The 12379-nt window shown below is 47.9% G+C and overlaps 1 protein-coding gene across 1 annotated transcript in view; it reads left to right on the forward strand.

Moving 5' to 3' along the window:
• The first annotated feature begins 674 nt into the window (after positions 1 to 674).
• Positions 675 to 12379, forward strand: part of SLC39A12 (solute carrier family 39 member 12) — a 310966-nt gene continuing 299261 nt past the window's right edge. Inside the window, exon 1 of the mRNA XM_086940003.1 lies at positions 675 to 949. Coding sequence (XP_086796129.1) covers positions 686 to 949 — 264 coding nt within the window. The 5' untranslated portion in view covers positions 675 to 685. The remainder of the gene's footprint in view (positions 950 to 12379) is intronic.

The raw sequence follows: 12379 nt of genomic DNA on the forward strand, positions 1-12379 counted from the left end.
TATGCTTAGCATTTGACAATTTGACAATTTGATAAAGACCGGACAGATATAATGCAACGTGAAATAATTATTGATGTGACAAAAGAAAGAAAGAAAATTTTATTTTTTTTGAAAGATGCACGTTCACTGTGTTTAAGGTGTTATAAATATACATGTTGTAAAACGTCAAAAAGTTGCATCAAGTTCTGTAAATTAATTGCGGGTCTGCGCACACATATTAAGCTGCAAGTACCCTAACTAAAGAGATTAATGTGCTTCACAACATGAAGTTGTACATGACCCACAAAGTAATGGTGGCATTAGTTGCATTGTATGTTGAAGGCGCGTAGCCACATTGTGTTAGTTTCAGCCGAGCCATCTCCATAAATATACAGTTTCTCAGTGATTTTTCAGTAGTGGTCCAGGGAGACCCGCATCTCCACTGGTGCCCTGGCATGTGAAGTCGCCATTATTTCAGATCCTGATGCCTGAAACAATATGAGCCCCACAGAACCCCTGTTGTTCAGAAGCAGCTTGTCACAGCAAATCAGCTTAGTCAACCAATTAATGCATCTTTTCAAACAGGCTGAGACCTTCCAATTAATCTGCTTTCCTTTTAACAATCCACTCTTTCAGGTTGCACGTCTGAACTGAACCCTGCACGCCACAGACCCCACTAACCTGCTCTGCTCAACAAGAGGCTGAAATGCGCTGTCGCAGAAAGACTCCATTTTGGGGACTGGTGCTCTGCATTGTGTTCTGCGGGGTGTTCCTGGATGCGCAGGCGGAGCGACCAGGCGAGGGTGGAAATCACTCCCACAGCCAAGGGTATCTCGAGCAACTTCTACAGGTACTCACAATGGAAAACTCCTCTGATTTGGCCAAGAACCATTCCCGAGAACTCATTCCACTATTACTGGATAAAGTTGTGTGCCCTCAAAAGGACCAGGCTACAGAGCTCTGCCATCCGGTTAGTGCAAATAACTCCCTTTAATACATAAAGTTTAGAAAATTGCACTAAAAGACTTGTACTGTATATTCTGTAAGTGTGCAATTGTTTAGCTAACACGATTGATGTTGGCACAGTCCTTTGCCTCTTGTCAGTATTCAGCTGTCCAGAAAGGAGTTATTGTCGAACCTCAATGTGATAAGCCTGACACATTTTGCAAACACAAATTTGACCAAGTTTGTAATTCCGAATGTAGGCAATGCAAGTAAAACTTACTGTCTCCACCCACTCATGTACTGTAACACAACAAACTCAACAATCCCTTTGCAGTTCTAGATCAGCTGTCATTAACCAAATCCAAGGTTCTTATGCTGTAAAGCTTGGATGAAGAAAAGACTTGACCCCAGCAGCTCCATCAGCTCCATCGCAGCCGCTGAGCCCCCAAGCTTGGGTGCTCGAGGCTGCCCTTGCCCACCTGCCGCATCGCGGTAACTGTTGACTGCATTATTGTGCCCTGCGTTATTGTTTAACCAGCTTCATTGTGCCCTCTTCGTTATTGTTCCCTGCGTTATTGTTTAGCCAGCTCATCGTGCCCTTCTGCCTAGTATTGTGCTTTGCGTGATTGTTTAACCCCTTCGAAGCTAATGACGAGCTGGGCTCGTCATGGCGCTTACCTGCCGTGCGCGGATGACAAGGCCAGCTCGTCATGATTTATGGTGTTTTACTTTTTTCAGCGCAGGACGGGAAAACGCCTAGCAGCCATGTGGTTAACTCCATTACTGCTTTTCTCGTGCCCATCTTTGTTGTGCCCCTTCTGCCTATTATTGTGCTCTGCGTGATTGTTTAACTGCATTACTGCTTTTCTCGTAGCTCACCTTTTGTTGTACTCCTTGCTTATTATTGTGCTCTGTGTATTGTATTTCTCCTGCCCCTTATTGTGCATTATTGCCCCGTACTCTCCTGTGTTCCTCTACTACCCAAACGTTCACCGAAACTTCCTACTGCCCCTCTCTCCCCCTCATTGTTTCCCTTATCCCTGATCCCCGCTGCCCCTCGCCCGTTTCCCGCCTCCCAGCTGAGCATTCCTCCCCTCCCCTACAAAATGCAGACCGCCGTTGCGCCACAGACGTGCGCAGCTGGCGCACCAAAAGCGCACCTAAGGCAAGCCTGTCTGCGCCCGTCCACATCCCAACCCCGGCCAGCACTAGGAGCCCTGGCTCCCCAGAGCCCCACCATTATGACTCTGCCTCCCTCCTCGCTCTCAAACCCGAAAGACACCTGGACTGCCAGAATGCCTCACCAACCACCACCCACCCACCCACCCTTCTCCTGCAGACACTGCCATTGCTCCTTCGCCATCTTCAGGACCCCCATGTCTGCCGCAAGCACACGGGACGCACAGGACTCCAAAGGCCGGGCGTGCATCTTCATCAACGTTCACTCCCTCCACAGACACGCCGTAGAGATCTGGCAGCTGATCGACAGCCTGACGTCGCCTTCCTCACGGAAACCTGGACCAACGCCACTTCCGTTCCCAACATCGCCACCGCTGTCTCCGTCGGTTACATGGTCCAGAGGAAAGACTGCCCACACCGCCCAGGAGGAGGACTCGCCATTGCACACAAGACCTCTTTCCGACTCTCCACCTCCAGCACGAGTGACCCCCACTCCAACACAGAACACCTTCACTTCCAGATCCAGACCTCCCCCAGGACACGCTCTGCTGCACCCTCACCTACAGACCCACGGGACCTCGCTCCCCTGACCCAACAGCCATCATCGACCTCGTCGAACCCTATGCTATCACCTCCATGGACTACATCCTACTCCGAGACCTTAATTTCCACCTCGACAACCACAATGACCCCGACTCCACCACCCTCCTCAACAACCTCTCCAACCTTGGACTGAAGCAGCTCGTCAACACGCACAAAGAAGGACACACCCTTGACCCCCCCTTCGCAGGAAGATCAAACGTCCATTTCAGCCACACCATGCAGCCTCCTTGGACCGACCACCACTGCGTACACTTCACCTTCAACACCACCTCCGCACCCAAGCAGGCCCCACACCTGCCACAAAGGAACTGGAGAAAAATCACAGAGGAGCACCTCAACTCCAACCTCCGACTAGACTCCCCCACCGCAACTTCCGACGTCAACTCCACATCCAAAGAACTCCATCGAAGGATCTCCAGATTCACCGGCAAACTACAGCAATTCACCAAACCCCCCAGCGAAGCCATGGACGTCACACCATCCCAGGAGCTCTGCAACTAGCTCAGCACCTACTTCCATCAGAAGATCAAGACCCTCTATGACCACTTCAGCCACCAGACACCCTTCACCACCCTCCCCCCTCTACAGACCTCCAGCCGACCATCACCACCTCGACCCCCGCCACGGTGGATTTCACCACCAGGACCATGATGAAAACACAATGTTTGGTGGACCCACGAATCACTGCCCACCTCACATCTACCAGAAGGCTGCCATCGCCTCCGAACTAGGATGGACCATCAACACCTCCCTCCAATACGGCACCTTCACTGACAATGGAAACAGGCAGAAGTGAAGCCCCTCCTTAAGAAGCCCTCAGCCGACCCTACTGACCTGAAGAACTACCGGCCCATCTCTCTGCTCCCTTTCGCCGCCAAAATCACCGAAAGAGTCGTGAACGCCCAGCTGACCGCATTCAACCACGGAAGACCTCAACAACGATAGGAGCGCCCTGAAGGGCTACCACCAGCTCTTAAGAAACACCAAATGGACCTTCATCAAGAACAAACTCAACACCAACACAACGAATACCAGAGAACTCTTCAACTTCATACAGCAACACACCAAACCCCCAGCGAAACCATGGACGTCACACCATCCCAGCAGCTCTACAACAAGCTCAGCACCTACTTCCATCAGAAGATCAAGACCCTCTACGACCACTTCAGCCACAAGACACCATTCACCACCCTCCCCCCTCCTCAGACCTCCAGCCGACCATCACCACCTGGACCCCTGCCAGGGTGGAACTCACCACCATGACCATGATGAAAACACAGTCTGGAGGCCCCACAGATCCCTGCACACCTCACATCTACCAGATGGCTGCCACCGCCATCGCCCCCGAACTAGGACGGACTACCAACGCCTCCCTCCATTACGGCACCTTCCCTGACAACTGGAAACAGGTAGAAGTCAAGCCCCTCCTGAAGAAGCCCTCGGCCGACCCTACTGACCTGAAGAACTACCGGCCAATCTCTCTGCTCCCTTTCACCACCAAAATTGCCGAAAGAGATGTGAAGGCCCAGCTGACCGCATTCATCAAAGAGCACTCCATCCTGGACGCCTCCCAATCCGGATTCCGCAGCAACCACAGAACCGAGACCGCCCTCCTCGCTGCAATCAGCGACATCCGCATGCTACTCGACCGGGGCTAAACCGCAGCCCTACTCCTACTAGACCTCACTGCTGCCTTTGACACCATCTCACACCACACCCCCACAGCCAGACTGCATGACGCAGGGATGCAAGGAACCGCACTCAACTGGATTCAATCATTCCTCTCTGGAAGATCCCAGAGGATCAGACTACTCCCTATCATCTCCGAACCGACAGAGATCAGCTGCGGTGTACCACAGGGATCATCGCTCAGCCCCACGCTCTTCAACATCTACATGGCCCCCCTCGCCACCTTCGTCAGACAGCATGGGCTCAACATAGTATCCTACACCGATGACACCCAACTCATCCTCTCCCTCACGGATGATCCTGAGGACACCAGGCTGAGCTTCCAGGAAGGAATGAGGGACGTCACAGCTTGGATGAAGGACAGCTGCCTGAATCTCAACATTGCGAAAATGGAGGTCCTAATCCTGGGCCCCTCGACCTCTGCCTTGGACGACACATGGTCACCCTCTGCCCTCAGGAGTCCACCCCCTGCCACAGACCAAGCTGGGAACCTAGGCATCATCCTTGACTCCTTTCTCACCATGACATGCCAGATCAATGACGTCGCCTCCACCAGTTTCAACTGCCTCCGCATCCTCTGAAATGCCTTCAAATGGATACCCCCGAACACAGAAAAAACATCACCCACGCACTCATAACCAGCAGACTGGACTACGGAAATGCCCTCTATGCCGGCATCAACAAGACCCTCCTACACAAGCTCCAAACCATCCAGAATGCCCCAGCCAGACTCATCCTTGGGACCCCGCAACACAAATGCATGACTCACCACCTTCGAGACCTACACTGGCTCGCGCTCGAGAAGAGAATAACCTACGAGCTTCTCACCCACACCTACAAATCTCTCCACAACATTGGTCCCAAATATCTCAACAAAAGAGTCAGCCCGCATCCACAGAAGCAAAACAGGAGGAAGGGCCTTCTCCTACATCACATTCAAACATTGGAACGAGCTCCCGGGCAGCAACAGATGCTCCTCTAACCTGCACATCTTCAGGAAAGCCATCAAGACCTTGCTCTTCAACTGAGCCGCCTCCCCGCCCCCACACCTTGGTACCCTCACGGGTGAGTAGCATACTTTATAAAATCCCTGATTGATTGATTGATTGAAAAGACTGACGCTCAGTCTTATGGCTACTAGCTCACATCGAGGTATATGCAAAAGGCGTTCAAGTGACCCACACATTTGATCAGAAAACCAATTGTTTGCTACATGAACTAAGCAAAGCTATGAGTCAAGTTCTCCAGTTTGTCTATCATCTTCCTTGTAGATTGGAATAGTCCTGAAATGCATTCAGGAAACCTTTTGATGGTTAAAAATGCATTGGTATGCGATAGAGGTGGGCTTCAAAAGTGATTTAGAAGTGATGAAGGAGAGCGTAGACTCTTCCTATACATCACAGACTTACTACACATTAGCACCAGTGCTGTTGAGGCTATGTGAGACACATTGAAACAAAGGACAGCATTGATCACCTATTGCCAGTCACTTATTTTTGACCCTTAAGTTGATCAAAGCATAGAGCCAAAAACCATAGAATTGAGTTATTGAGAAAGAGTGTAAGTGGCTTAGAACACAGACACAAAATAACATGACCTGGCTTTGCATGGAACCCAAGTACCAAATAAAGAGACATAAACAAAGGGCAAAATCTTATGATCTTGTTCTTCATAATTGGCAAACTTACACCTATTACTAAATGTCCACTTGGTCTATTGGCTGTGTGTAGAGATTGGTACTGAAAGGAGTGCCTCTAGTACAAATCTCAAGCAAGACTCTGCCTGGTCACCCTTGTACTGTGTTTATCATCATATGAAGAAGACATTTACATGTAAATTCACCAGTGTTCCATTTATTGGCATTCATGCAGCACAACGCTAAAGAATTGTGGAAATATTGGTAGATTATGTTCAGTATCACATGACGAGGAGTTCTTTGTTTCACTGATGACATCATACGGGGTGTCAAATACTAAATACATTGCTGCACCATTTTTTGTCCCTCGCGCAATACAAATATCCAAATTTTCATACAATCTTGCTTGAATCGTGTTAAATCTATGTGTAATCTATTTCTAAATCTGAACTGATGCCGTTGTTTACACAGTATATATAGTATAGGGGTGGGTACTGTACAATTTGGAAAATTACTTTGCTACTTTTATATCCATGGCATTTGGTATGTTTAATCATTAACCTATTAAAATGCATGCAATCCCAATAAACATACATCAACAAATTTGCTCACAGGTATTCTGTTTACCTCAACAACAACTTTTTAAAAACGATAACATTTTCAGATAATAATTACTCGTAAGTCAGTTTCAAAGATTATCTGATAAATTACTTTGGGGATGATTTAGAGTTTGGTGGACAGGGTACTCTTCTGTAAGCGCAACTACGTATCCTGCCTGCTAAACTCTTGGGGCCATATTTATGTACGGGTTGTGTTGCTTTTGCATCATGCAATGGGGTGCAGGTGTGACGCAACTCTAAAATGCAATTTATCAAGCCACACAAGTCCACCTTGCGTGGCCCTGAGTGGCTTAATAACTACAGAGGAACGCAGCGCAAATCTATGTGTTGCGTTACTCTGCCTCAGGGAGGTGTTCCATGGGTGATGTGTGGGTGTTCCCGCGCAATACCCATTAATTTTGATGCATTACCAGATTTGCCATTAGTGGTAGACCTGGGAATGCAACCCAGGTGAGGAGTAACGAGAAGAAATTTCTTTATTTCTCCTCTTTTCTTCCTTTTTCTCTTTCTATGTCTGCTGCATTCAGAAAGAGGAAAATTCCCAGGTGGATTGCTTTTGAGCAGTAAGGTGTCCCTTCCTGCACAAAAACAATCATGCTTACAATGCAGGCACCTTTGCACTATGGTGCAAGAGGGCCTGCATTGGTGCTAGGCAGCATTGTGCTCCAGCGTGGAGAAAAAGCAGGAATGTGGTATATTGTGTTAAATACAGCACATTCTTGACCTTTCCTTGTCACGCAGTGCAGCAAGCTGACGTGCTGCACTGCATGACTTCTACATAAATATGTCTCTTGGTCCACTTGCCTCAATTGCAGAATGTAAGGTTTGTGTTGAAGCAGAGCCCCTGTTAGTTCTGTCAATGGAAAGCTTCCCCCGATGGTCCAATGGAGTAGTGGCCCTGAGAGGAAGGGCATTACAGCTCTGTGTTCCTGAATGACTGTACTCACTTTGTCAATCTCTACATTGGCCGATTGATATCTCACCTGGGACAGGTCATACATCAAAAGCACACTAGTCATAAAGGGCCACATGTATCATTGTAAATTGCGGTGGCGAAGGGACAGATTCTCAGAATCTGCCCCCTTGCGACCCCAATATTTGCATTTGGGATGCATCATCCCAAATGCAAAAATAGCTTTTTAAGTAATCGCTAAAATTGAGATTACTTAAATTGCGATTGTATTTAGGGAATCGAAATTTGTGATTCCCTAATTGCAATGCAACAACCCAAAAAAATTGTGATTTTGCAATTAAGAAACGCAAATTATCATCAATTTAAAGTTGATGGTAATTTGCGAAAACTTCGAAAAATGCGCAAAAGTGCATTTTTCAAAGTTCTATGTTGTACACATACATGTCCTTGAGGCATGTGTGTGTGCAACATGTGTTGTAATTCAAATTTCAGGGTGTCCTTTTGGCACTCGCAAATTGCACATGCATTTCCCATTCATTCCTTTGGGACTCTAAGCCTATAGGAATGAATGGGAAGCAATTCTTTATTTGCAAATCACAATTTGCATGTCGCAAATAAGGAATGTGTAGGAATCGCTAATTTCTGCGATTCCTAGAGGCCTAAACATTTGCGATTCCTAAATTGCGATTTCTTAAAAATCACAATTTAGGAATTGCAAATGCACAGATTGATGCATGTGGCCCAAGATCTTATATATATGTCCCTCTTTCCAGGTAAAAAATTGATATTTTAAAATAATGGGTAAGCACGGTTTTCTTACATCTAAAAAGGGGGACAGGTCAATGGTCCATGCTCCACATTGTACTTCACTCCCAAGGGACACAACAAACTGCATTCTCCTTCTTAAACCTAAGCAAGACCACAAGATGGACGAGAGACTACTGAAAGAGACAAGGGTAGTCTCTTTCATGTTCTCATCCTGTTACCAGATTATGCCTGTGATACTCTGAACTGTCCTAGCCTCCCATGTGCCTAGCAAGCTCTTTACACCCTCAGGGGTACTACGTATCTTTCCTTCTTTCATCACTGCTTGCAAGTCTGTGGTTCATTCCTTTACCTATTGCTCCAATCTACACTTCGCGATGTATGCGCATTGGTGGCTGGTGTCAGGGCTGAGTGGCGAGGCGGCGGAGGGGATCGAGGGGGGGAGATGGACTACTAAAAAAAAGAAGACTTTACCGTATCTTAGGCCAGCTGCATTGCTCTCTTCTGCTCCTCTACAGACAGGCTCCCAGAATCGCCTGCGGGCAATCCTGACTCTGCTCTCAGCAGTATAAGAGAAGCATTAAGATAGACCTGAGCGCCATCGATTTGCACTACCAGGGAGATTGGGTACCTGTGCCTGCTGTCTCCAACCCGGAAACTCATCTAAGGTTGGAGACACATTCAGTGCGCATGTCGGTTTGGGCATTCTGAGACGGCCGGCTGAACCCACATGCACACTAAAGGCAGTGCCTACCACTCCCCCTTAGTGTCTGTCATCCCCGTTGCTCTGCCCCAAAGACTGGGCACATTTAGAAGAGAAATACAACAATAATAAAGTGGGTTTAAAACCCGTTTTATTATTGTTTTTTCAAGTTTTTGAGGGTGCTGGTGAGGGACGGGGTGTGACATTCCTCCGTTCCTCCACCACAGTGGAGGAGCCACCACTGTGCATGCGGTCTGTTTCACCACACCCTTGAGCACGATTGGCATTACCACTGCAGCAGACCTGGCATGTCATCATCCAAAACTGACCTATCACTAGTATTGACCGCTCAATGTCATCTGTGCTACTTCAGTTTGAGGCAAGTCAGACAGGTGGCAAGTGATGAGCCAGACTTCCCTCAGTAATATGCAGCTAAAGGGTCAGATGCATCCTTCTGCTCTGGATTTGGGTGAGTCCAGCCAGACGCCTGCCTCCCATGCTGGGCAGCAGACTAAGGGTTGCCAAGTTCTCCTCGGACTCCTAGGTGAAGTCCACCTGGTGCCAACTGCACTGTACTTATTACTCATATAAGGACGCTTGTATTGTGCTTGCTGCAGATCCTCTGCCTATATTAGTGAAGTTTGGAAACATATTTTTCAAAATAGACGAGCCAAAATACCTTTAAATTTCTGAGTTCGAGAAACGTTTTGCAGGGATAGATTATATTTGTTTTATTACATTGAAAAATATACAACGACGACACCTAGTCCCTTTCAGGACTTAAAAAACGAGTGAGCGCTTGGTGGAAAGTGAAAAGAGTGGGAAAACTGTGCTTTCAGGGAGTTGGAGATTTTCCAGCAAGTCTCTTTATTATATACCAGAGATGGCTCTGACACGCTCATAGGGGTCTAGAAGGGTGAGCCATATGTAGGTAGTGTCTATGAATGATCAGTATGACTTAGATATTGTGAGGCATATGCCTGGTGTACCTCTCTCATAGCCGGTAGAGATGGGTGATATCAATCAAATATCAGGCATGCGTCCGTCAGGCAGAGAGGGCTGGGGCAGGCACTGGTCAGACTTGCTGTGAACAACTGAAAGAGCAGTAGGAGTGACACAAAATCTCCTAGGTCGTTATTATGTAGACTGCCCACTTCCCTGCAGGGCAGGCATTAGGGTGGTGCGACTGATGCGGCCCCACTGGGTGCTGACCTGGAGGTGGGGGCACTGAACTCTTGGGGGGAGGGCACTGTGTTTAGCTATAACTTAAGATTTAAAAGCACCTGCTGCAGAGTTCCTTGTGCATCCAGCTTTCAGGCTGGATGCACAGCAATTGGAGAAGTGTGGCTCACTGATTAGAGCGGCAAACCCTGATGCAGAGGTCTGGCCCGGGACCAGGGTTCAATTCCCGACGCGGCAGGGTCCTGAACCTAAAAATGTCCACGGACTCGATAATTCTCGCCTCGGTGCCTATTCTAATCATGGGGTCCCACGCTGCAACTCTGGGCAATAGCTGCTTAATCTCCACTACGGTGGCCCACCCGCTGCGGGATGCCTGGCTTTCACCTTGGGGATGCCCAGTAGGGGTTATCTCACAGGGAAAAGCCAGGACGGGTTCCCAAGGCAAGCGCCTTGATGCCTTCGGGTGATACGTGCGCTATATAAGTCGCAATACATTTACATTTACAGGCTGCAGCAAAAATGTCAAGATAAGTTGTGATTAATGTTCCTGGTAAAGAGAGAGATGGGCATATTGTCTAGCAGCAGTTTTAACTCAGATTAAGTAATGCATAGGGTTAATATGCCTGCTGCACAGAACAAATCTTTATTTTATGAGGACAGGGGTGTGGATTGGTAAAGCCAGCCTTTGCCAGCACTTTTGCAGAGTGGTAGTGAGGGGAATCAGAAGAAGGAAGTCATGGGGTGGGGTGCCTAAAGATTGTTGCACCGGGCACCACCAGCGCTATAGCCGGCCCTGCTCCCCTTGTATACACTGGCGGGAACCATTAACTGGGTGCACATAGTGGGGCAGGACATTAAGCATGAAGGAATGATCAGGGCTGGACTGGCTGTAGCGGGCACCAGGCGTTTCCCCGGTGGGCCAACAGGGTGGGAGCTGTTTTTGGGCCTCTAGGTGGCCATTTTTGTTACTGGGGGCCATCAATATTAGCCCCGTGACAAAATCGGGCAAAACCGGCCCTAGCAAACAACTTGGCCGAACCCCCATCCATTCAGGGGTTCCGGCCAAGCAGTTTACCAGTTTAGCAACTTGATAGAAGGGCTCACTCCGCAGGACCACAGCGGCATTCCGGGTGATTCGTCCCCCGTGGATATTCCTGCTGCATTGATTGAATTTTGACTCATTTGATTGATTCCTTTCCATCAGACCACAACCGTGGTCGGATCCCCCCATTCCCCTGTCCTGAGGAAGACCCGCAGCTAAGGAGTCTACTTATCCTTTGGCATTAGGGTTGAAACGTCGACAAATACCCCCAGGGGCATCCACCCCCACCACCACTGCCATCAGAGATTAACTCTCGACCTACAAATTTAAAAGTGATATTGTGAATGTGATTAGGGGTAGGCCCACCGTTGTAGGGGTACCAGCTTTATCAGTCATACTTTGGTTGGATCCCTTCTTTTATAATATTTTAACTTGTACTTTGTAATTATCCTTTGATGCACTCTTACTTTTCTTTTGCTATCTCACACATGAGCACTTTTTTCTCACCCCTTTCTCCCCTTCTTTGGAAATAACCTTGCAACATTCCATGTCCCATGCATGTTCTCCATGTTTTGGATATAAAGAATAAATTGATGTTTGCAAATCAATTGATCTCCGGTAAACACTGAATTGTTTGTCGGATGTGCTTGTATTTGTAAATTTTGTACTGAATTCCATAAATATACTTATTAATTAAAGTATATTCAGGTGTGTCTGGGACCAACTGTTGTCCTTACTGATCGACACCCAGGTCCTTTGACACTTAACTGGGTTACCTCATTTCCATAATGGTAGACAGTGAAGAGAGTGGGATACCATACATTGTAGGTATGAGTGAGCAGTTTGAAGGTTATTCTTCTTTCAACAGGGAGCCTGTGGAGGTCACGGAGGTATTGGGTGATGTGGTCTTGACGTGGTCATGACGTGGGATGTCAGGGATATATCTGGCTGCAGCGTTCTGGACGGTTTGAAGTTTGCAGAGGAGTTTTTATTGATTCCAGTGTAGAGGGTGTTTCCGTAGTCCAGTCTGCTGGTGATGAGTGCATGAGTGACGGTCTTCCTGGTGTCGGGGGATTCATTTGAAGGTTTTGCGACGAATGCAGAGGGTGTCGAAGCAAGTGAA

The sequence above is a fragment of the Lissotriton vulgaris genome, chromosome 10 (assembly GCF_964263255.1).
Source record: "Lissotriton vulgaris chromosome 10, aLisVul1.2, whole genome shotgun sequence".
Taxonomy (NCBI): Eukaryota; Metazoa; Chordata; class Amphibia; order Caudata; family Salamandridae; genus Lissotriton; species Lissotriton vulgaris.